Raw genomic sequence first — 21,880 nt, forward strand, 5'->3', positions numbered from 1 at the left:
CTTTGCACGACCAAAGTTTCTTCTATGGGCAAGAAAAAAAATATAATCACCAAATTCAATTCACGTTGTGATCGCTCTCAGTTCTGTCTCCGCGGTCCCCCCTTTTTTCTGTTGAATTTAATTTCAAAACTTCGTACCAACCCACTTTAGTTCTTTTACATTAAATCATCAATTGTTATTCCGACAATGCATAGAACCTACTCCTTAAGATCTCAAAGAGCTCCTACTGCTGCTCAATTGCAATCTCCACCACCACCACCTTCTTCTACCAAGTCGAAGTTCTTCGGTAAGGGTTCAATCACTCATTCTTTCCGTAAGCAAGCGGCTGGTGCCCTTGGTCCTGAATTGGCCAGAAAGTTGGCCATTTTAATTAAAATGGAAAAGAACTTGATGAGACTGATTGAAATCACTTCTCGTGAACGTAAGGATGTTGCTAAGCAATTATCCCTTTGGGGTGAAACCAATGATGACGATATTTCTGATATCACTGACAAGTTAGGTGTTTTAATCTACGAAGTTGGGGAATTGGAAGATCAATTCATTGATAGATACGACCAATACAGAATTACTTTAAAGAGTATTCGTGATATTGAAGGTAGTGTCCAACCAAGTAGAGAAAGAAAGCAAAAGATCACTGATCAAATAGCTTACTTGAAATATAAGGACCCTCAATCTCCAAAGATTAACGTCTTGGAACAAGAATTGGTTAGAGCTGAAGCTGAATCCTTAGTTGCTGAAGCCCAATTGAGTAATATTACTCGTGAAAAATTGAAGACTGCATTCAACTACCAATTCGACTCTATTAGAGAACATTCTGAAAAGATTGCCTTGATTGCTGGTTACGGTAAGGCTCTTTTGGAATTATTGGATGAATCTCCAGTTACTCCAGGTGAAACCAGACCTGCATATGATGGATACGAAGCATCTAAGCAAATCATCATTGATGCTGAAAATGCTTTAGCTTCTTGGACCTTTGACTCTGCTGTTGTTCGTCCAACTCTTTCCTTGGCTGCTAACGAAGAAGAAGAAGGTTACGAAGATGAAGATTTGGCTAACGAGGCTGAAAACTTGAGAGTCACTGAAGAAGAATGGAAGGAAGCTGAAGGTCAAATTGCTTAAACAAAATGAAAACGTTATTAATGAGAAGAGGAGAGCGTTTTAAAAAGTCATCTTGATAGCCTTTTTTCGTATTTTTGTAATTGTTTAATTAGTTATATCAATTTGATAATATGTTTTTGGATTAGTTTGCTCATTTTTATAGCGATCTGTTTGAATATATTGATATCAAGTGAGTGTAAGTATTGATCAAATGGAAGATATTATTCTCTAGGTAGATTCTCTCTTATGGTATACCCAATGTTTGAAATTATTGCAAAGATAATAATCTGGAAAAAGAAACTTGAATATTTGGTAGCATTGACAATTAAATGAGGTTGGCCAAATTCGATCCGATAAAAGAAAATCGTTGTATATATATCTAATTCGGAAACTACAGGAAAATAGAGGGATTATATCGGAAATCTTACATATATTAATAAGTGAAATCTAGTCCTTCCGTGAAATTACGGTTTATAGCTCTAATTATTTTCCGCATTTAAAGTATGGGGTTTGATACCAGCCACATAATTATTCCGAAAAACTATAAATCCCGATTTTGAAATTGTTATTAGTCTAAATTTATATCTAAGTAATAAATGTATGTATGTTTGTTTGTGTGTTTGCTCTATGTTCTAAACCTCAACCTCTGGTTGCTTTTAGTTGTATTCCATATCTTTTAGTAGCTTACGATTTTTACTCAGAACTTAAAGCTTCTATAGTGCCAATAAATTATTAAACTACCATCTATTTCATTCTAATGTATTCCATCTTATAACTATGCATAATCTTGCCAAGTAAAGATGTTAAAGCTTGAAAGATATTCCGGTGCTGTCAATTTGTCAGGGGTTCCAACTTCGGGCTTTGCACAGAAAAAAATTGCTTTTTGAATTTGGTTGCGAATTTTTATTTTCCGCAATGTATCAATTCCCGTTGCAAGCAATACAGATGACACATAGATGAAGAAGATTAACAGTCGCTTTCAAACTCCATTATAAATACCTCTGGAATCCCGAGATTTTCAAAATGTCTTGATTTATTTATTACATACCATCAATAACATAATACAATAATATATACAATGCTTAGAATTAAACCCGTTCAAACATTCTCACGTTCGTTCTCCACAACACCAACCAGACATATTGCAACTACCATTAATAATGGAATCAAAGGTTTCAAGCCATTCACACTGGCCAGTCAGGTGATTACCAATTATAAAAGAGGGGTGGTTAGTTTTGTTACTTGGACAGTTGCATTTTATGCAGTTATGTTTTGGCCAGTTTTTCCTCGAGTAATACTGGATTTCATAAATGATGTTCCTCCAAATTTAACAGGGATCAACTCACCTGATAGATCCCTTGAATTATAAGCATTTTAATATTTATTTGGCATCTAGACTTGAGTTATAGATTAGAGTTATTTTTAGAAAGCGAGAGTGCTTCTGTTACGGTATATAGAATAAAATCAAACGATACTTGAAACAAATAATGTAGTCCTTTCAGATCTCGTCTATTTTAAATCCGCATTTACTACAGCGGCTATCGTTAAAGAAAAGGGGTTTAACTAAACTCAACGGTGCTAACTTGGCCAATACGAATCTACAACAAACGCCGTGCTTTATCGTACATAAGGAAAGACCCGAGTCATCTTGTTGGCCTAATTTAAAATTAACGTTATTTGATTGTTTGCAAACTGGCAACGGTAGACGAACTGCAGCCAAACTTCTTTATAATAAAGCAAATCGTCCAAGAAATTCATGCGCCAAGCAGGGGCAGGCTTGTGATTTTTATGTCACAGTTTTCCAAATGTGTCTTGGTAAGCGAAAGCATTTTTCTGACATTTGTTCTGGGCCGAATATTACACAAAAACGCGAATTTTTTGAATTGTTAGTGAGAAAAATAAAACATTGTTTTTTTTAGTGTTGACAGGGGCAGGAATTTAATTATGAAATCTATGGCTTCAGAAGGAAATGTGACAAAATTGCGGTTGATGCAGAATGGGAAGATTTTAGATACTGCTAGCTAACTGACTTAGTTTGTATAGCAATCATAAAGTTCACCTGTTCAGGTTAATTGAGAATGTATGAGTCTGCATGCGACGCGAAATTGTAAACAAAAAAAAACAGCATGCACTCCTTTGGGGGGTCTCAATAATTGTAACCTACCAAGCAAATGACTATACAACTTGGGTAAAAAGTTGATGACCATTCAACAAACTTTTTAGTCACGTTGCAGTTCTGAATAAACTTTGTTTTCTAGCTACCACGGTAACAAAAAGAATTTTGTAGAGGTGGGGCGTGAATATGAAACAGAGAAACGTCAATAAAATAGATCGATCTCGCCGCCGCCCTTTTGAAAGTCTCGCACCTCCAAAACAATAAACAAAAATAAAAACAAAATAGAAGCTTTGCGTTTTTTATATTTTGATTCTTATTAACTACTTGCTTTGTTCTACAGTTACACTTTCTACTGGGCAATAAAAATACAACCTAATCAGTGTTACTGCTATTTTCTTGCTAAGACATTAAAGACTTGATATAAACATAGCTATTTAATATATGGGTACTTCTTAACCCCCCCTAGCTACACTAGACATTTATACAAACAACCATTTTACGTTCACAGCAACAAACGTAAACAAAGGGATACATTACACATTTGTCCATACACATCTTGTCCTAGCTATATACTTACCCATATAACATCAAACCATGTCGGATGATTTCCTTCGATCATCCCCTTCAAGAATAGATCCCTTGCTCTATAGCTATTCTGATGACAGCAAGAAGAAATTACCGATCCACCAAACAATCAACTCCCATTCAACAATTCATACTCCTGAATCCAAGAAATTGTCCCATAAATCAAAATCAAAACAAAGACAACATTCTCTGGGACTTTCATTGACACCATCAGTAGGAGCACAATCCAAAATAAATCCACAACAACAATCTGAACAACCTGAACAACTTCAACAAATACCACAACAAAGCCAACCACCATCTTTCCCGTCCTCGGCATCTAAGTTTTATTCCCAATTCACAAACTTAACAGGATGGACACCATTAATATCTAAGACATACTCCAATGAACAAATAGTAGGCTTTGATGCTACACCCAGTAGCAACAAATTTTTAGTTGCTCAACAAATGGGTAATTCCTACTCTAACAATGACCTAATTGATGGATTCTCCCTAACACCTTGTTTAAACAGTCATACAATTAATTCCATCCAAAATCAATTGAACAACTTAACTCCATTCAACGAGAAGACTTTGCATTTAGCCGATTTCTTTATTGATTCACCAATGAACCAAACTCCAATTAAGGATTTACAAACAATCACTCCGAGTAAATTCAAAATGCTGGCGCCTAATAGTGCTCAAAAGATAAAGTTGTTGGATACTACGAAAAGTGCTACAAAGAGAAGCATCACTCTTGTGGACACTCCCCCTAGACTACCTCAAAAATTGTCAATTTTAGCTCAGAATATTACTGGAGCAGCAAAAGATGATGAAGGAACAGAGAATGGCGATGAAGATGAGGAAGAGGAGAATGATGATAATATACAGCAACAACAAAAAGTGACGGTTACTGTGACTCCGAAGAAACCATTGGGAGATATAACCAATAAGCCAAAGATTGAATTCCAAACCCCAGCAAATCAGAAATTACATGCTCCCAGTAGTCCATCCACAATTGTAATTGTAAGTCCTACCAAAGTCACCCCGGAAACCACGGATGAAGATGAAGACGAACCTAAACAGCCACCTTCACCCACACCCCAGAATAAAACTCTTGAGCCTCGAATGGGGATCTTTTCTGAACGAAAAGCTGGTGGCCAGCCAAAACTTAAACAAAAGACCAAATCAAAAGAAGAAAAATCCAAAACTAATAAAGCTAAGATGCAAGCTGGGATGAATAAGTTTCAAATCATATTTACTGATGTGCATACTTTAATGAATAATAAGTCCAAGAAACCAACAAAAAAGGAAAACCATAACGTGCAGCTGGAAATGCTTGTTCCTCCCAAGGAAGTGAACATTTCCAAGGAACATAGCATCATATCACATAACAGCATGAATTCGAGTCATTTAAACATAAGCACTGATCATTCTAGCTTTGAAATTGAAGGAAATGACAAGTTTTTCTTGGATAAAGTTTTTGACAAACAATCTCCACTGTATTATTCTACTGTTCCAAATTATGGCATGCCACCACCCAACCATCCACCTCCCCATGTTCAAGTTCAACAAAATATTCCACAACAAGGACCATCGCCCACTGCTGGACCCTCAAATCCAATTCAACAACCTACAAACAATATGATGATATTGATGTCAACTCCTCAACATCTGAATGTTTACACTCCGGGGATATATTCTGAAATATCGCCTTATCTGTTTGGTTATACACAACAGCCTAAGTATGACAAGGAATAATATTAGGAACTTATGCTGATGTCTGCTTAGACTATGTTTCGATTCGTTTCATTTATATATAATGTACAATAATATTTAACTTTTTGTAAGCGATTGTCTATAAAAGAACTATATACAAGTTATAAACTTCTAGCTTATAAGTTTGGTGGCAACAACAAAGCTCCAATAACATTGGGTCTTTCAGTGGCTAACAAATCAAAAACCAGAGCAGCACTGCTAGAATCACCTACTTCAGTCTGAATCCCTAATTCACTGAATACATTCTTGGTTTCTGGCATCAATATTCTGTTTTGTTTACCCAATCCGATAACAACGATTTCCGGTTTAGGGTAGACTTTTTTAAAGATCTTTAATACTTCTGAGGGAAAATTTACTCGAACATTATCGATTTCAAGGTTATCCAAATTAACTTCGTATACTTCGGTACCAAGCAAAATTGCACCAACATTCTTACCCTGTTTATCAGGAGATGTTATCAACATAGTATTGAAGAAGTGGAACCCATCAGGTTTCACTGATTCTATATAGTTTATGGGTTTGTCAGAGTACATCAAGACATCATTTCTCTTGAACATATCGGCTGGGTTTGATGTGGGCTGCTTGTTCCCAGGATTCCCAAGAATTTGTTTCGCATGTGGTTTAAGTGATTTGGCTCCGAAGCCTTTATTGAGATATGCTGGAGTCGTACAGAAACGACGTATTATAGTTTGTCTGAACATGTTGCTTAGCCTGTTGTAGAGGAGATGAAATGTTGCTAGAATATATATATATATTTTTTTTTTCTTAAATCTTGTGAAAGAGTTGCTACCATTTGCATTTACTATCATTGTGTCTAAGAGTTTAAGCATAAACGTAAATATAAATGTTTATGTCATATGTCTAAATAAATATATATATATATAGGTGCCAAAGCATATGTGCTAAAGCTTTAACCTTTCACGTTTCAATCGTTCCATGATTGCAGACTTGCACTTTTCGTATATCTCAGGATACAAAATTGGATGAGAAATGTCGGAATCGGAACTGTTTGAAATTTGATCTACCGGTTTAACAGGTGATACCACTGGATTGTACAATTCTTCAAGTTGGAACCTGGGAATTGAAGGTTTTGGTTTGAGTTGTTTTCCAGGACTTGGTGGTCTTAAATTCGCCATTGATTTCCGTGGGGATAATCTTGACGGAGAAGTTTGTGTGTTTAAGTTCGAGAATGATGCCATTTTCGCTAATTTCTTCGGCTTGATCTTGATTGGAGATGATGAAGTGTTCGGTTTTGCTACGGAGTCTGACTTATTTGGTGAATTGAGCTTGATTCGTTCTTGATAGATACGCTGTAATTGAACTGTGAATGCCATTTTGGTTAAATATCCACGAATAATTTTGGTTCGTTGCAATAATGTGATGTTTAATATGGCTGCTTTATATTCAAATGGTGTAACTTCTCTAATTGACTCAAGTGCTAATCGCACCCTTGCTTTGTATGGCAAGTAAGAAAAATGTTCACAATAGATGTCTGATCCAGATAATAAACTCGCCACATATTCAACAGTCACACCTGATGTAGGAAATAATAAGAATCGGAATTGGCCTACCCTTTGGTCTTTAGAATCTCTAAACTCGGGGAATGAGGGCTCCATACCCTTAGGGTATTCGGTAAGGATGCAATATGATCTGAACTTATTCTTGAAGAAATCCACTAATATTCTATATTCGTCATTGATCAACAATTTTAGAAATTGGTCGATATTGAATTGTTCATCTAGTTTTTGATTCTCCTCGATTTCTTCGGTATCGTCAACGTATTTCAAACTAAGATCATCTTTGTCCAAAAATGCTGCCAATTTGTTGATTCTGAACCTTTTGAACAAATACAATAGTGACTTTATCTGAAGATCAATGGGATCGGGGTTCTCTTGGTTGTATGTTGGAATCGCCGTGGTGATACCCAATGACGACAACAAAGAGTAGAGTGTGGTTGCCATCGCTGGTTGCTCCTGTTTGACTAATTGATTTAGTTTCGGCTAGATTTAATTTTTGTTTGTATGGAAAATGTTCCCTTGCCTAATCGGGCAGGTTCCGATAATCCAGAAAAACAACGCAAGTTTCAAATGAACCGACATCTTCTTTACAGCACTAGTGCAATATGTCTACACAATCAGGTATAACTGCATCACCAGAGTTGCTTGACTCGTTCAAGAACTTGAAATCACAAGCATTGATCATTAAAGTATCTTCTGATTCCACTCAATTGATTCCTGACCCAAACTATACCTCACCAACTGAAAGTTCCATTGAATCGTTATTCACCCTGGTCCACGAACACATCTCGAAAGAATTCCCACATCCTTCATATATAATCATCTCTAATGAAGAAGACTACGTTTTTATAAGTTTCATTCCAGATGTTGCTCCAATTAAGCAAAAAATGTTGTATGCCTCCACGAAGAACACCCTCGTTTCATCCCTTGGTTCGTACAACTTCCCCAAGAATCGGACTTTTGCGTGGACAGAATTAGATGAATTATCTTACTCGAATTATAAAAAAAGTGTGGAAGATATCAGTACTGGTCCATTGTCCAAAGACGAAGAAATTATCAAGACCTTGAACAATCTTCAGGACTTGAATTTGTCAAGTCAAACCAGTTTGGATCATCATGGATTCAAAAAGGAATTGCCCTCTATTCATGACACTGCAAGTAGTTCCAGTTCTGCTGATATTTTGGGAAAGTTTACTCCTGAATTGCAACAGAATTTTGACTCTTTAAAGGACAATACTTCTTCATTTAAATTGGTCACCTTCAATATCCAAGGTGATGAAATTGTATTGAATAGGGCAGAAACTGATGTCAGATTAGTTGATTTGATACCACTGTTGACTGAATCTGAAAATAAGGAAAAGCCAACTCCGTTGTATGCCGTGTACAACTACCACATTAATAAATTTGCATTTATTTATTCATGTCCTTCCGGTTCACCAGTTAGAGAAAGAATGATATATGCAGCTTCAAAAGTAAGTTTAATCAGTCATCTCAATCAGATATTAAAACCTCTGAATTTGTCGATAGACAAGAACTTGGAAGTTGGTGATTTGGATGAATTGGAATTATCTCAATTGGACATTGAATCAGAAGTTCCTACGCCTGGTTCCGTATCTTCTACAAATTCCAACAGAACCGGATTGAAGTTCAATAAACCAAAGGGTCCTCGTCGTCGTTAAATTATATAGATAAATCATTCAACTCTTTGTTTATATACATATCCACCACTTCTTTTAACTTGGTAGGAATATTCACATCAAAGTAATTGTCAACTAGCGTGCTCAGTATTTCCCCGGTGTCATCGATTGACTCGGTGAGAATATGTGAATATATTTTTCGAGAAATTGTCTTGTTTATTCGAATATATTCTTCTTCAGTGTTTATAAATTTTGAATCTTCGCTGCCTGGCTTGTATAATGGTCTTAGCACATTCTTTATATGATTCTGAATTTCAACTTTCTGTTCTAAGTTCAACCCAGCTGGTTTAGGTCGTTTGCGTGATTTGGTATCCAGTTCATATTGAGTATCACTATCGTTTGAATACGACGACAGTTCCATCGGGCTGTTACTTTGTGGAGAACTGGAACCAGGTGATTCAGCGGTTATAGCTGGTGGTTTTAATGCACAAGAAGATGAACTAGTAGGAGCACAGACGATGTTTCTCAAAGGAGGGCGTGATGGCTTACTCTTTTGATTTGGGGCTTTCAATTGGTTAATAAGGCTGGTTATACGTCCATTCCCACTGGAAGAGCCCTCTTCGGGATTCTTATGCTCAAGTGGTGTCATTTTCTTCCTTCTTCTTCTCTTTTTATCACCTTCACTTGTTACTTGGCTCAATGAAGACTCCACTGGATCAACAATACCTGCTTCTTGGTCCTCCTGGTTTCTGGCCTGTTCAAACAACAGCCACGAATTCTTTTCTTCTTCGGTAAGTTGCAACCGTTGTTTCTCCTCTCGTCTTCGAATAACTCCGCCATTTATCACTGTATGTGATGGTTCCATGGGAGAGACTTGTTGCCAAGGCCGTATCGAAAAATCTGCATCATCGTTATTCTCATACAAGAAATCTATATCTAGCTCGTCATTTTCATTATGGATCACCAAGTTCAGTCTGGACCTTCGTGATCCACCCATTAAGTTATTCAATATCGAATTGATCCGCCTTCTTCCTGCTGCAGCCAGAGATGGGTTTCTAGCTACTACACACTCTTGATGACAATCACATATGGGACAATTCCAAATTAGATACTGGTCTGGGCTGACTCCAAGGCAATGTAAATGGAATTTCGAAAAACATGATCGGCATGTAATTAACTGGTTGCGATAACTGTTGGAATAAATCAGGGAGCTGCAAATGCAACAAACACCCGAAGCAGAAAGCAACCCCCACTCCTCCTCTTCTTCATCTTCGTTATCATCGAAATACTGTGCATTTAGCTGTATCAGCGGGCTTGGTGTGGGAGGTATGATGAACTGGCTGGGTATATCATTGATGGCACCATTCGGGAGTAATTTATCCTTGACCTGAATCGTGTGAATGATCTTGTCATTTGATTTGGAGGATATGTTGATTTTATGGAATCGTTTCCGACATGTGGGACAACTGTTAGACATTTGGGACCAGGTTATTAGACATTTGTCGTGATACAGTATATTACAACAGTTTGCAATTTTGCCAACGGTGTGATTGGAGAGTATTGGTTCTAGGCATATCGAGCATTCCTGTTGGTTGTGAGTGCTATTGGAGATCTTACCAGAATCCATCTGAGTAGATATAAAACTCTAGAAATATAATTGAACAGTTCCAAGTATGTTGTAAAAGCACAAGATCAACCAGGGGGGCGCTAACATCCGGAAATAATAAAAAGAAAAAAAAAAGTTTGGTTGTAAGAGTTTATTTGTTACAACCAAAACAAGGTTAACTGGGAACTACGAGTGTTGGTATAGAGAAAAATGTCGCGACATCAGTATGACTTGATCCAGTGTATGAAACAACCAGGCAAGTCTGTAGGACTAGTGTGCCCGCAATGTGATGGGAAATGTCCAATTTGTGATTCCTTTGTTAAACCAACTGCTAAAGTCTATATATGTCACGATTGTTCCTTAGGTCATTTGTATAATAAATGTATCACATGTTCCAACTATTTGGGTGATAATTGTGAATCGGGTGTACCAGCGTACTACTGTCTTGAATGTGTTCGACAAGAGAAGCATCGCGAGGGATGCCCCAGAATTGTTAATATTGGAAGTCTTAAATCAGACATGATATTCCGGAAAAAGAAGGAGGCAACCAAAAGCACAAATGGTTTACTACGATAGATAATTTTATAGAGATACATGCACTAAATGTACACCCGTATATTCAAATCGTTAATCATAAAAAATACTAAAAACATGCACTGCATGTTTGTCTTACTATTCCTGTTGTTTCATGTTAGCCGCTTCGATGTTCAATTCAACAGCTGAAGAAATCCCTTCTTCCCATTTCTGTTGAAAATAATCATTGACTGGCTTGTATTCCGAAACTTGACGTCTTTTACGCGTCAGCTCCACGTCATCGATCATTTGTCTCTTGTTGTTTAATTTGTCTTGCAATTCTTGATTGATTCCTTCCAACTCTTGCAAATGTCTCAGTTGTAGATGTGACAATTCCGCTTGGTTCTTCCGTAGTAAATCCAAGTTTCTCCCTTGTAAATGAGCGTATTCCAACGTGGTATACAAATTGTTATAGTTGTGTTGAGAGTCAGAGGATGAAGAACCTTCTAGCGGAGAAGAAATAAAACCATTATATCTCGATAAATCTATTCCTTCGCCATCATGAATATCTTCTTCCTCGTCCTCCTCTTCGTACCGTTGTCTTTCCATATTGTTCAAGAGGTTGTTGGGTATATGTTGATTGGTAGGCAAGGGCAATATTTGATCCACCATAGGATGCAAAGGTTGATTAGATGCGTCATGAGTTGGACGCTGTAACTGTTGTAATTGTTGGGCCTCTAGCTGTTGTTGATGTATATCTTGTTGGTGAATAGTATAGGTATGTTCCACCATATTAGTGACATTGTTGTTAAATTGATTGGACAATTCCATAGCGATTAATTGCTCGACATGGGCTCGTTCTTCGGGACTGATATGTTCGGCAATGTAGGGCAAGTGCTCTAATGGCTCAAAATTGATGGTAACCATTGTAGTTATGACGATTTGAAGGGGTAAGCAGATGACTAATGTTCTCTCCGCGCGGGGACTATGCTAATGTAATGAGTATAAACTAGTGCCAAAAAATGCAGTCTATTAAAAAAAATGGGTGTTATAAAAGTAGCAGCAAATGTACTAATGATGATGGAATGTGCGTGCAGGGGTAAAATTTGGTTATGGGTTGTTCTTTTTAGAATATATATATTTAATGGTTATAAAAATGTGGGTCCGGCTTCATAGGCAAAAAAAGGCTCCTGTGTATACGAACTGAAGTTTTTTTTTAGGCGGTATTATTAGAGCCATGCCAGTATCGCAAGGCAATAAAAATATTTTTCTTTCTTTTGCTTACATGCAGGTTATCAACCCATATCAATTCCCCAACAAAGGCTGTAAAATTAGGGTAATTATTAAAAAGAATTATTGCAACATCACTTTGGCTATCCACACATTGCTACATCTTATTCGTGGTCAAATAGTGTTCAGTAGAAGCAATGATCGCTTTTTTTTTCTCGATGGTATCGAACTATTCCTAGTGGATGGCGTATCCGCAAGTAAGAACAAGCGAGATGCTTATTTCAGGAACACCTTGTATTAAGGTTTATTACACTAATTGGAATTTGACTTCCGGAAAGAACAAACTAAATCTCATACTTAATTATAAAAAGTTCGTATTGTTATTGTCTAGATGAAATTTTGGCAGAGCGGGAGCGGGTTTCTTTTTTTTTTTTTCTTTTTGTTGTTGGCGATTATGGTGATGCGGCACTTTCACAGATTTGTTTGACACGCCGGTGATCGGCTCAAGTTTTTGAAGTAGTCATTTGTGTATGGCTTGGGAATTTGATGCCGAACTATATTGCATGATTATGAGGACTTTACCTGCCGTTTGACACATTTCATTTGTTAAAATTAGATAGTTAGATCGTTTGATTGCGCTCTTGTTCCCTCCCTCCGTCCCCCACCAAACCGGGCCGGAATTGAATTTAACCCCAGAATGTTACGTAATTCCTTATATTCCCCACTGGGGCCCTGTCACCGTATGGGTATCACTTATTGTTCTGCTAATATCCCGCACGCATATGATTTGTAGATATTCTGAATGATTTATCTTATCAAAGAGCCATAACTAGTGAAATTCCTAATGGTTTTAAATCACGTGATAAAGGTATATACTGTGGCAGTCTAATTATCCTGTGCCTCCTTAGATCAGACCCACTGTAGACTTCTTACATCATATTTTGCAATGAAGACATTCAACAAATTCACTTAGAAGATGAGGAGCACAAATGGATATTAATCTACGTTATTTATGGTGGCTGCAAAAATATGATTAGATTTCGTAAAAATTTGGCCCAAAACTTGTATAAAACTTTATAAACTGCTACACTTTAACGTAATGTTCAATCAAATTAATTGTCTATTATCTATTAAAACTCTATTATAATACCCAAACCGACTAATATTGCAAAGCAAACTTTGATCTAGCCCTTAACCTAGGACCATTCAAATAAAACAAAACAGGAATAGCAATCATAGCAAGAGCAAGGAATGCCAAGATAGAAGTACCCCAAGCCACTGGAAATTCCTTGGTGGCCAAGTTGTTGTATAATGGTCTACCAAACAATGGGAAACAACCAGCGGTAATTGATCTGAATAAATTGTTACCAGCAAAAATGGATCCAACGTACATGAATGATCCAGCAATGAAGGAGAACATAGTTTGGAAAATCAAGAACCCACCAGCAGCGAAAATGGCACCCCCAATAAGTGGGCCAATCCAATGGGTGTGAGTAGTTGCTGACCAACCAAAAATAAATAACCCAACTGGCATTAAGACACCACCAACAATGGCAATAGGCATGAATACTTCAGGCTGAACGCCCTTACCGTTAAGAATTCTCTTGGTAAAAACTTGATAAACTATAGGGATGTAAATCACAGCAGCAATGACAATACCAATGATAGTGGCGAAATAAGTAGTTCCTAATTCAATCAAGGTGAATCCTCTTATTTCTTGGAAGAAGATTGGATAGACTTCAAAGAAAAGATAAAAGATACTGTAAACCAAGGCAATGTACATGTTGATCATAAGAACAACAGGTTCTTTAATAAACACTTCAATTGGTCTCCATAAAGTTTCAACGGCGATTTGACTAGTAGTCTTGCTTCTGTTTTCAACTTCTCCTTCACTGGTGATTCTTTGATTACCAGTAATACCTCTTAATCTCATGGCCTTGCGGTATAATAAAGTCTTACCATAAGTTTCTGGGAAGGTGAATGATAAAACAATCAAAGCAAAACCAGAAACAATAGCCATAAATCCAAATGTCCATCTCCAACCACCCTTGACAACTAAAATAGATCCGAAAAATGGACCAAATGAAGGTCCACAAACTGCACCCAAAGCCCAAGAAGCTAAACCAACCGGGACATATGGAGGAGTCAAAACATCAGCAACGGTAGCACCACCAGTGGCTAAACAAGGGGATGCAAAAACACCAGCCAAGAATCTCAAAATACATAAACCGGCAATGTTATCCACCAATGCAGTTGGGATTTGCAAAATGACAAATAATGCTAATGTGTAAATATAAATTGAATTTCTTCCAAAGGCGGCATTTTCAGAAAGGGGACTAAAAACTAATGGACCAATAGCGTAACCAAGAACGAAAAGGGTTAATGGTAAAGTAGCAACCACAGAGCCGATACCAAATTCTTCCATAATTTGTTCAATACCTGGAGTATAAACGGCAGAACCCATATATACTGAAGTAGTTAAAAACGAAACTTGGAAAATGACAAATGCTTTTTTGGCAACAGACCAATTTTGGGGATTTTCTGGATCTTCTTCACCATCCCAAGTTACTATTATATCATCATTTTGTTGAACTTTAGTAGTATCGGAAGCATCAGAAATGCTAGAACCAATAGTTTCAACTTCAACTTTATCAAAGTTTTCTGTCTTGTATTCATTCAAGTATTGTTCAGGTATAATATAGTCTACATGTTCTTCAGGGTATGTAAAGTATTTATGGCCAGAAAGATTGTAAACCAATCTTCCTACAAAACTGTCTCTGATTAACCTAGGAACCATTTCTATTGTATTTATTCTTATTGTTATTGTATAGAGAAAGAAAATTTAAATCAATCCAAAGAGGATTCTACATCATACTTATAGTTCAAATGGTTGCAAATAAATCATCAGCATGTTTAGTCATCCGGCGATAATCTATTTTAGTTTATTAGCGATGGGGGTAGTCTTCATAATTTGTCAATGCTGACAAAAGCAAAAAATTTCTTTTTTTGTTTTATTTTTTTTTTTTCACAGCCAAATCGTTGTCGGGGTTTCCTTTTTGGGATTTCCGGCGATAATGAGCGTTCGGCTTTGACCAAGCTCGCTATCTCCTGGATGACTAAGTCCAGATGCTTATTCTATATGCCACAAACCCATGTTCCATGCATTTAATATCATATTGCTGATATTAGGTAATCTGGAATTGTGACGGTGTTCTTCTCATGATTCATCTAGGAACAATAGACCTTCATCAAATTCGTATATGTAGAGTTGAAATTGGGGAGGAGGGGTGTGTGAGAAGTTCTAATGGAAATTAGATGTGTTACTCCAGTTATAGTTCATCTTCAAATTTACAATTCTGGATATTAAAATATACTACAACGATACCAATGATAAACATTTCCGAAAATGTCTCTTACATTACTACACTAACTTCAAGTTGATATAATATACAATGATTTTTTTTTGCTTAAATTAAAATATACAAATTAATAACTTTATTAATTAATTTATTTTTCCAAAACTTCAGCATCGTATCTTTGCTTGAACCATTGGATAGTGTCTTCCTTGTTGGTCTTGTGGGAGTTACCAATAACACCTCTGGTTCTCTTTCTTCTGGCGATTCTGGCACCGGCTCTACCCATGACAACGTAGAAGTCCATACCGTAAATACCAATAGATGGGTCGTACTTGATACCCAAGTCAATGTGTTCATCAATACCGAAACCAAAGTTACCGGTGGCAGAGAAGTTCTTGGTCTTTAATTGGTATTCCTTGACCTTTAAACCTCTTTCCAAGATTTCTTCAGCCTTTGGACCTCTGATGGTGACGTGGACGGCAATCTTTTCGTTTCTTCTGATACCGAAGGTTCTGACAGTGTATCTAGCCTTGGATTGGACTGGGGTTTGACCAGATAATTGTTCTAAAACCTTAGAAGCTCTGGTTAATCTATCACCGGATTCACCGACACAAATGTTTAAGACTAACTTTTCAATGCGTAATTCACGCATAACGTTTTGAGATTTAGCAGACTATTATAATGTTAGTAAGTTTTACTTTTTTTTTTATAATATTGTTTGGACATTTTATCGGAGGAAGTGCATAGCGGATCAGCTTGCCTGTAATCATGTATGTAGTTGTTTTATTGTATATTTTTATTCCTTATATCGTACATTGTTGTTTTCGATGTTTATTTTAAACATATCGTTCCGTTAATGCATGCAAGAATTACTTTCTTTAAGTTTGCTTTCTTGTTCATAATGAAGTATTCAATGTTTTCATATAGTCCTCATATTCATTCAATATGACTCGTTTATCCTGCCCTTTGCAAAGCTATGACCTCTCTAATCACACATATTTCTTCCTCTATCCATTAAGATCTAAACATACCATCTTTGGCTGTATTACTTCGATATGATGATCAGGCAAAAAGGAGAAAATATGAAAGAAATTTTCTTATTTTAATTAAGGTCGCACTTTTCGTTAACAAAATTTTTCAGTGCTATTGTGCGCTCATTGCGTTAACTATGGGCGCGCACCAAACAAAAGTTTGTGCAGGATAATGTATCACGTGTGAAGATTACGTTAGGGTTACAGACCTAAGAAGTGATACGTCTCATTATATTGATAAAATAGGCACACAAACTAATATCTTATCGTATTCTATTTTGCATTTTCGCTACTTTCGACTATAAACTAGTTTATATGTCTAACCATCAACATTCACAAAGGATTGCTCTTGATCTCTAATATCCCAGAAGACATCACCAACATTATGATTACCATGATAAGTCCAACCTTGTTCATTAATATGGTACAAGTTAATGGATCCACCAGAATAAGCATCTCTGTGAGTGGCTGCTAATATACTTCTCTTACCCAAATACAAAGCTTCTTCCACAGTTAAATCCCACTTGTATTCTGAATCTAAAACACCATAGGCAAATGTTTGACCAGAACCAACACAAAACAAGTCTCCCTTTAGTCTGGTTCCGTCAGAATCAACATAATATATAGCAGGCCCTTCCTTCTTGGTATGACCACAAACCATGGTACCCATACTTAATCCCATTCCCTTGTATTCGTACACCAAATTACTCAAGATCTTGGAGGCAGCAGCAACCGAGATTCTTTCCTTTTCTCTCAATTCGTGTAATCTGCATTGGGTACCTAACCAAGTTTCCCAATATTGACAATCGGCAGCACCACCAGCCATGGTACCCAACAAGAAAGGATTGATTCTAATGACCTTGTTAACCGTCTGAGAGGCGATCCAATTACCGGCAGTAGCACGGGAATCAACCGCAACTATAATCCCACCTTGGAATCTAAACGCTAATGTGGTTGTACCGTGGGCAATCTTGATTTTACAATCTGGATTGGAAGCATCGTCAGTGTGTGCTCGCAAGAAATCGGTTGGTTGGGAAATTGGAGGCACAGAGATTGATGGTGCTAATTCAAGGGTTTGCTTGTGGGAAAGAGAATCGTGGACGGTGTTGATTTCATTTGCAACGTCATTGGTATTGGCATGGGTGAATCTTTGTGAGATTGTATTCATCGTGGTGTATTATTGTTTAAACTATGGGATACTTCTTTTTGTTCCTCTATTGGTTCTTTATGTTAATATGTATATGCAATTTAATACTACTCAATCAATTGATGCAATTGAACACCATTCACAAATACTTAGTACTACTATCTTTGGTTTGAGGAATGGTCGCCACCCATAATGCGCATTTTCCACAACATGGGAGCTTTTACATGTTGGATAAATTTGCACGTTGGAAATTTGCAGTTTATCACAACCTGCAAATATAAACATACAGAGAATTCATACTCGATAAATATATATACACTAATGATACAAAACTATGAATTAAAAGCAATCGGATAAACTCTCACTCTGTTCGCTGAACCTTCTTGGCCTGTTCATCTACAGAAGAACCTTCCAATTCACGTTTGACACCTTGTTCAGTTTCATTTGATCTAAATGCAGGTTTATTGGACAAGAATGTAGGAGGTCGAGACAATGCACCGGAACTACCAGGCTTCCCGAAACTTTGTGGTCTTCCCAAAGCTGATGGACGACCCAAGGAATCTCCCTTGGGTTTAGACAGAACAAACAGGGGCGGTTTAGCCAAGGATGGAGAAGTAGATACCGGTGGTGATGAAGTTGCTGAAGATGGTTGTGGAGTAGTTGTAGGTGTAGATGCCACACTTGCTTTGGAGATGACAGGAGATTGTTGCAGTACTGGTTTTGTTTCATTTCTTGCAGCAGCAGCGGCTGCATCCACAACTGCCTTCACAGGATTATCAGTTCCGATAATTGGTGGAGTTGTGATCGCTTTTGCTTGTGGTTGTTCGAGCTTAACCGCGACTGGAGGGGAAACAGGCTTCAGCGGAGAAGAAACTGCGGGTGGTATTTGTGTCGTTGTTGTGGCTGCTATTGAAGTATTAGTTTCTGGTTTGGATGGCGATGGGGTTGGAACTGGGGTTGTTGCTCTACTATTTGTATTTGTATAAGTACCTTCATGTTCCTTTATTGACTTGGTCAATGCAATATCCAAAATCTTGCTAACTTGTTCTGGCGCTCTTTCAACCAAGAATCCCAATGCATTTTCACCACACCCAGCTTTCGCCCCAATACTATTGACCTGAGCAATTGTAGTTGCTAATGCCTTCGTAATCAACACGGTTGCGGTTTGTTTATCGTATGTTAACTTCCTACCACGGTACAATACAAATAATTCTTTTCTTAAATATTCCAAAGACTTTTGAGTGTTTGGATCAGACATGGATGGAGTTGGAGATGATGCCCTGTTGGCTGCTAATTGCGCCTTGATTGTATTGGCTCCTGGCGTAGTCGCTATTGGTGGAGAGGTGGTTGTTGGTTTGAAATACATAGGCGCTTTGGATCCTACACCGTCTCGCCTGATCTCACTGGCCAATTCAGCGATAGTCTTTGGTTTCTGACCGTCACTAATTGGCAATTGCTTATTGTATGGCAGTTGTGAAACAAATTGATTCTGGGAGAATCTTGCATTGGGGATTCCATAAGGTGAATTGAAGTTTCTCGCTGCTAAATTCTGCGACATTGCTTGTTGCGCTTCCAATTTTTGTTTCTGTCTAAGCTCTTCTTGTCTAGCTGCTTCTGCTTTGGCTCTGGCCGCGGCAATTTCTTGTTGCTTCTTTCTCGCCTTTTCTCGCTCATTCATATACAAATCATCCATGGTGAATAACCATTCCGTACCTCGTTTCATTAATCGTTTGTAAATCTTGTTGAATTTGATGCAATGGGAAATGGAGAATTGCCAGCCATCCTGACAGTACTTGTAATAAGGATAAATTTCTTTTATAGCCTCGGTGATCTCGTTTATGGTTAACCCATTCCTTGCAGCTTCAGTCTTCAAGACACTTGTGATAATCATCATGAATGTAACATTTGGCTTTGATCTGTGTTGCTCTGGAATTTCATCTTGTGAATACACCTTCTTTGCTGGTTTTCTTGGAATATCTTTACGAAGTTTTTGTTTTGGATATTTGGATGGTTCTTCGATCGTCTTGGGAACATCAAAAGTAGCCAAGTAAGACGAGTCACTAACGGTAATTGCCCGGAGTGGAAGTCTGGATCTAGTAGCTGCAGGTTCTGATGTGATTAATAATACTGGAACTTCCAACTTTGGCGGTGGTGGTCGAGGTGGGATTATTTGCTTAGGAACGTAAGTTGGTGATGTAGCGGCAAATGCAGGAGATTTTCCATCGGTTGTCAGCGTTGATGTTATGCCATTAATAATGGTTCTATTGTACAATCTTGAAGCAGGTGGTTGTATGGATGCTGGTTTCCCCATAAGAGGTGCAGATCTAGGAGTAGTTGTTGATGATGGTGATGAATCAGAATTTGCCAAAATTCCGGATGTAACCGTTGATTTAACCATTGAACTTCTTCGTCTTTGTAGTTGTTGTTGTTGCTTCTTCTTTTTTTCCTTCTCTAGTACCTTCTTCTTCTCCTCTTTTTCCTTCATCAATTCTTGATTATGAGCGTCGATCAACGGTGCCAAACTGGCTATTTCTTGATCCAATACCGTCAAGTTCATTTCAATATCGTTAATTTCATTATTCTCCAATTTCGTAATTTCATCCTCCTCATCGTCTATTATTGGTGATTCATCATACTCCCTCATATCTGTATCGACTTCGGCATCAACATCGGCATCGGCTTCGGCCAACAAGCTTTGAATTTGCGCATCCAATAAATCCGAGTTTTCCTCTGCAAGTGCATCAATTGAAGTGACTCCTAAATCTTTCAAGAGCTCATTGATTTCATCATTAGCAGCCTGTGATTTTCTTCTTGTAGTTGACAATCTTCGAATTTTAAGAATGGAATCGCGTCTGGAAATTGAATTCTTGCGTTCAGCTGGTTTGGTAGGCTGTTTGAAAAGATCATCATTCTTGACGTCTTCGAGTTTAATTTTTGCGTCTTTCTTTGGTGATGATTTTGATTTTTCAGAAGGAGGAGGATGAGGAAGTGGTTGAGGAGATGGCGATTTTTTGTTAAATATTGCTGAACGCAAGTTGATTACATCACTTGGATTGAGCTTGGTTTCATCTTCCTCACTTGGTTCAATCGAAGGTAATACAAACTCAAAAGGAATATCGCCGATTTGAATCTTGGTTCCGTCCTTCAAAGGAATAGTCAACCCTTTCTCCACAAATACCTCATCAACAAATGCCCCGTTTCTACCCAATATTGAAATTTCAAATCTTTGCGTACCAAAATTGTAAAATATTTTCGCATGTCTTCGTGATATGGCCTTTTTAGAAGATAAATGAATATCCACAGAATGGTGACTGGTTTGTAACAATTCATCATTTGATTTACGCCCAAGGACAACTTGAAGGGTTTGGACAAAGAAAGTGAAATTTTCAAAGTCAAGTCGAGCGTATGCCGAGACTCGTGAATGGTGGTTTCCTTCGTCGTGATTCTGGGAGCCATCAGTGCCGTCCGAAGTTACGGATACAAGATTGGACTTTTGTCTAATTGCTTGTTGAATTAGAGAAACGGGTTTGGATGCATCGGTGGGTTGAAGGCTGGGTGATTGTGAATTGCTAACCGTTCTGGGTTCTTCATCCTCGTGGTTGTTATTGTGAGCCCCTGTTACGGTGTTGCCACTTTCGTGATCCAAATTTGCCAAATCCAACTCAGGTAGTAAATTGTGCAACGTGTTTGATCTAGTTGAAATGATATTGGTGTTTGATCCGGAAACGTCGTCATGGTTATCAAGTAGGTTGTTGATCTCCTCGTCCAAATTCAAACTGCCAATGTTAGGTACACTCCCAACAACTCTAGAGCTGTCTTCACTGGGTGAAAATTTGGACTCGTGTTCCACTAGCTCCTTCCCCTGATGATTATCGTGCGGTTTAACCATAGCAGATATTGAATCATCACCAATACTGCTCATATTCGATGTATGTGTATACTTTCCCCAATGGTTGCTTTGTGTGATTTATAATTATAATACAAACTTTTGGTATTTTTTGTTGTTTTCAGGAACTGTTAAGGAAGCTATCATACAAATTTCTCCTGGATTGCTTAAATGATGCCGACTAACTTCTTCTGAGACGAATTTCCTGGTCTATAACGGGGGGTTTATAGCTATCTATGTATGGTGTGTATACGAGATGAGATTGAAAAACGTTGTTGTTGTTCAGTTTTTTTCGGGTGGTGTAGCCTTGGATTAAACGCCGGCAGGTGTTGCAAAAACAAAATCACAAAGGAAAGAATAAGAACTTTCATGTAGCAGCTCTATTCTTTGAAGGGTTTCA

The 21,880-nt window shown here is 37.7% G+C and overlaps 13 protein-coding genes across 13 annotated transcripts; 5 read left to right on the plus strand and 8 right to left on the minus strand. All coding sequences in view use genetic code 12, as the record gives it.

The window, feature by feature from the left end:
* Nucleotides 1-159: 159 nt before the first annotated feature.
* On the plus strand, nucleotides 160-2,831 carry LSP1 (lipid-binding protein; the record flags this gene model as incomplete). The annotated part of the gene is made up of 1 exon (XM_007374561.1): nucleotides 160-2,831. One exon carries the CDS (start codon nucleotides 187-189, stop codon nucleotides 1,117-1,119), a length of 933 nt encoding a protein of 310 aa, XP_007374623.1.
* SPAPADRAFT_60421 (uncharacterized protein) lies at nucleotides 2,145-2,831 on the plus strand (the record flags this gene model as incomplete). Its single annotated transcript, XM_007374562.1, has 1 exon — nucleotides 2,145-2,831. The coding sequence occupies one exon, from the start codon at nucleotides 2,177-2,179 to the stop codon at nucleotides 2,465-2,467; it is 291 nt and encodes a 96-aa protein (XP_007374624.1).
* A 977-nt stretch (nucleotides 2,832-3,808) lies between these two features.
* Nucleotides 3,809-4,310, plus strand: SPAPADRAFT_60423 (uncharacterized protein; the record flags this gene model as incomplete). The annotated part of the gene is made up of 2 exons (XM_007374563.1): nucleotides 3,809-3,951; nucleotides 3,979-4,310. Coding segments are annotated over 2 exons (475 nt in total), but the record flags the coding sequence as incomplete, so codon positions are not given.
* Nucleotides 4,311-4,455: 145 nt separating this feature from the next.
* SPAPADRAFT_60424 (uncharacterized protein) lies at nucleotides 4,456-6,275 on the minus strand (the record flags this gene model as incomplete). Its single annotated transcript, XM_007374564.1, has 1 exon — nucleotides 4,456-6,275. The coding sequence occupies one exon, from the start codon at nucleotides 6,256-6,258 to the stop codon at nucleotides 5,674-5,676; it is 585 nt and encodes a 194-aa protein (XP_007374626.1).
* A 150-nt stretch (nucleotides 6,276-6,425) lies between these two features.
* On the minus strand, nucleotides 6,426-10,389 carry SPAPADRAFT_150765 (ubiquitin-protein ligase; the record flags this gene model as incomplete). The annotated part of the gene is made up of 1 exon (XM_007374565.1): nucleotides 6,426-10,389. One exon carries the CDS (start codon nucleotides 10,336-10,338, stop codon nucleotides 8,755-8,757), a length of 1,584 nt encoding a protein of 527 aa, XP_007374627.1.
* On the minus strand, nucleotides 6,484-7,532 carry SPAPADRAFT_60425 (uncharacterized protein; the record flags this gene model as incomplete). The annotated part of the gene is made up of 1 exon (XM_007374566.1): nucleotides 6,484-7,532. A coding segment is annotated over one exon (940 nt), but the record flags the coding sequence as incomplete, so codon positions are not given.
* On the plus strand, nucleotides 7,664-9,994 carry SPAPADRAFT_60426 (uncharacterized protein; the record flags this gene model as incomplete). The annotated part of the gene is made up of 1 exon (XM_007374567.1): nucleotides 7,664-9,994. One exon carries the CDS (start codon nucleotides 7,680-7,682, stop codon nucleotides 8,751-8,753), a length of 1,074 nt encoding a protein of 357 aa, XP_007374629.1.
* A 90-nt stretch (nucleotides 10,390-10,479) lies between the features above and the next one.
* Nucleotides 10,480-12,394, minus strand: SPAPADRAFT_60427 (uncharacterized protein; the record flags this gene model as incomplete). Its single annotated transcript, XM_007374568.1, has 1 exon — nucleotides 10,480-12,394. One exon carries the CDS (start codon nucleotides 11,755-11,757, stop codon nucleotides 10,990-10,992), a length of 768 nt encoding a protein of 255 aa, XP_007374630.1.
* SPAPADRAFT_137051 (U2 snRNP complex subunit) lies at nucleotides 10,528-10,893 on the plus strand (the record flags this gene model as incomplete). Its single annotated transcript, XM_007374569.1, has 1 exon — nucleotides 10,528-10,893. The coding sequence occupies one exon, from the start codon at nucleotides 10,528-10,530 to the stop codon at nucleotides 10,891-10,893; it is 366 nt and encodes a 121-aa protein (XP_007374631.1).
* Nucleotides 12,395-13,077: 683 nt separating the features above from the next.
* On the minus strand, nucleotides 13,078-14,889 carry SPAPADRAFT_60428 (MFS transporter; the record flags this gene model as incomplete). Its single annotated transcript, XM_007374570.1, has 1 exon — nucleotides 13,078-14,889. The coding sequence occupies one exon, from the start codon at nucleotides 14,522-14,524 to the stop codon at nucleotides 13,220-13,222; it is 1,305 nt and encodes a 434-aa protein (XP_007374632.1).
* Nucleotides 14,890-15,502: 613 nt separating this feature from the next.
* RPL11 (60S ribosomal protein uL5) lies at nucleotides 15,503-16,473 on the minus strand (the record flags this gene model as incomplete). Its single annotated transcript, XM_007374571.1, has 2 exons — nucleotides 15,503-16,089; nucleotides 16,448-16,473. The coding sequence occupies 2 exons, from the start codon at nucleotides 16,448-16,450 to the stop codon at nucleotides 15,568-15,570; spliced, it is 525 nt and encodes a 174-aa protein (XP_007374633.1).
* A 254-nt stretch (nucleotides 16,474-16,727) lies between these two features.
* Nucleotides 16,728-17,779, minus strand: PRE2 (proteasome core particle subunit beta 5; the record flags this gene model as incomplete). Its single annotated transcript, XM_007374572.1, has 1 exon — nucleotides 16,728-17,779. The coding sequence occupies one exon, from the start codon at nucleotides 17,613-17,615 to the stop codon at nucleotides 16,767-16,769; it is 849 nt and encodes a 282-aa protein (XP_007374634.1).
* Nucleotides 17,780-17,955: 176 nt separating this feature from the next.
* FHL1 (Fhl1p) lies at nucleotides 17,956-21,516 on the minus strand (the record flags this gene model as incomplete). The annotated part of the gene is made up of 1 exon (XM_007374573.1): nucleotides 17,956-21,516. The coding sequence occupies one exon, from the start codon at nucleotides 21,514-21,516 to the stop codon at nucleotides 17,956-17,958; it is 3,561 nt and encodes a 1,186-aa protein (XP_007374635.1).
* Between the last annotated feature and the right edge of the window lie 364 nt (nucleotides 21,517-21,880).

Source organism: Spathaspora passalidarum (assembly GCF_000223485.1).
Source record: "Spathaspora passalidarum NRRL Y-27907 unplaced genomic scaffold SPAPAscaffold_3, whole genome shotgun sequence".
Lineage (NCBI taxonomy): Eukaryota > Fungi > Ascomycota > Pichiomycetes > Serinales > Debaryomycetaceae > Spathaspora > Spathaspora passalidarum.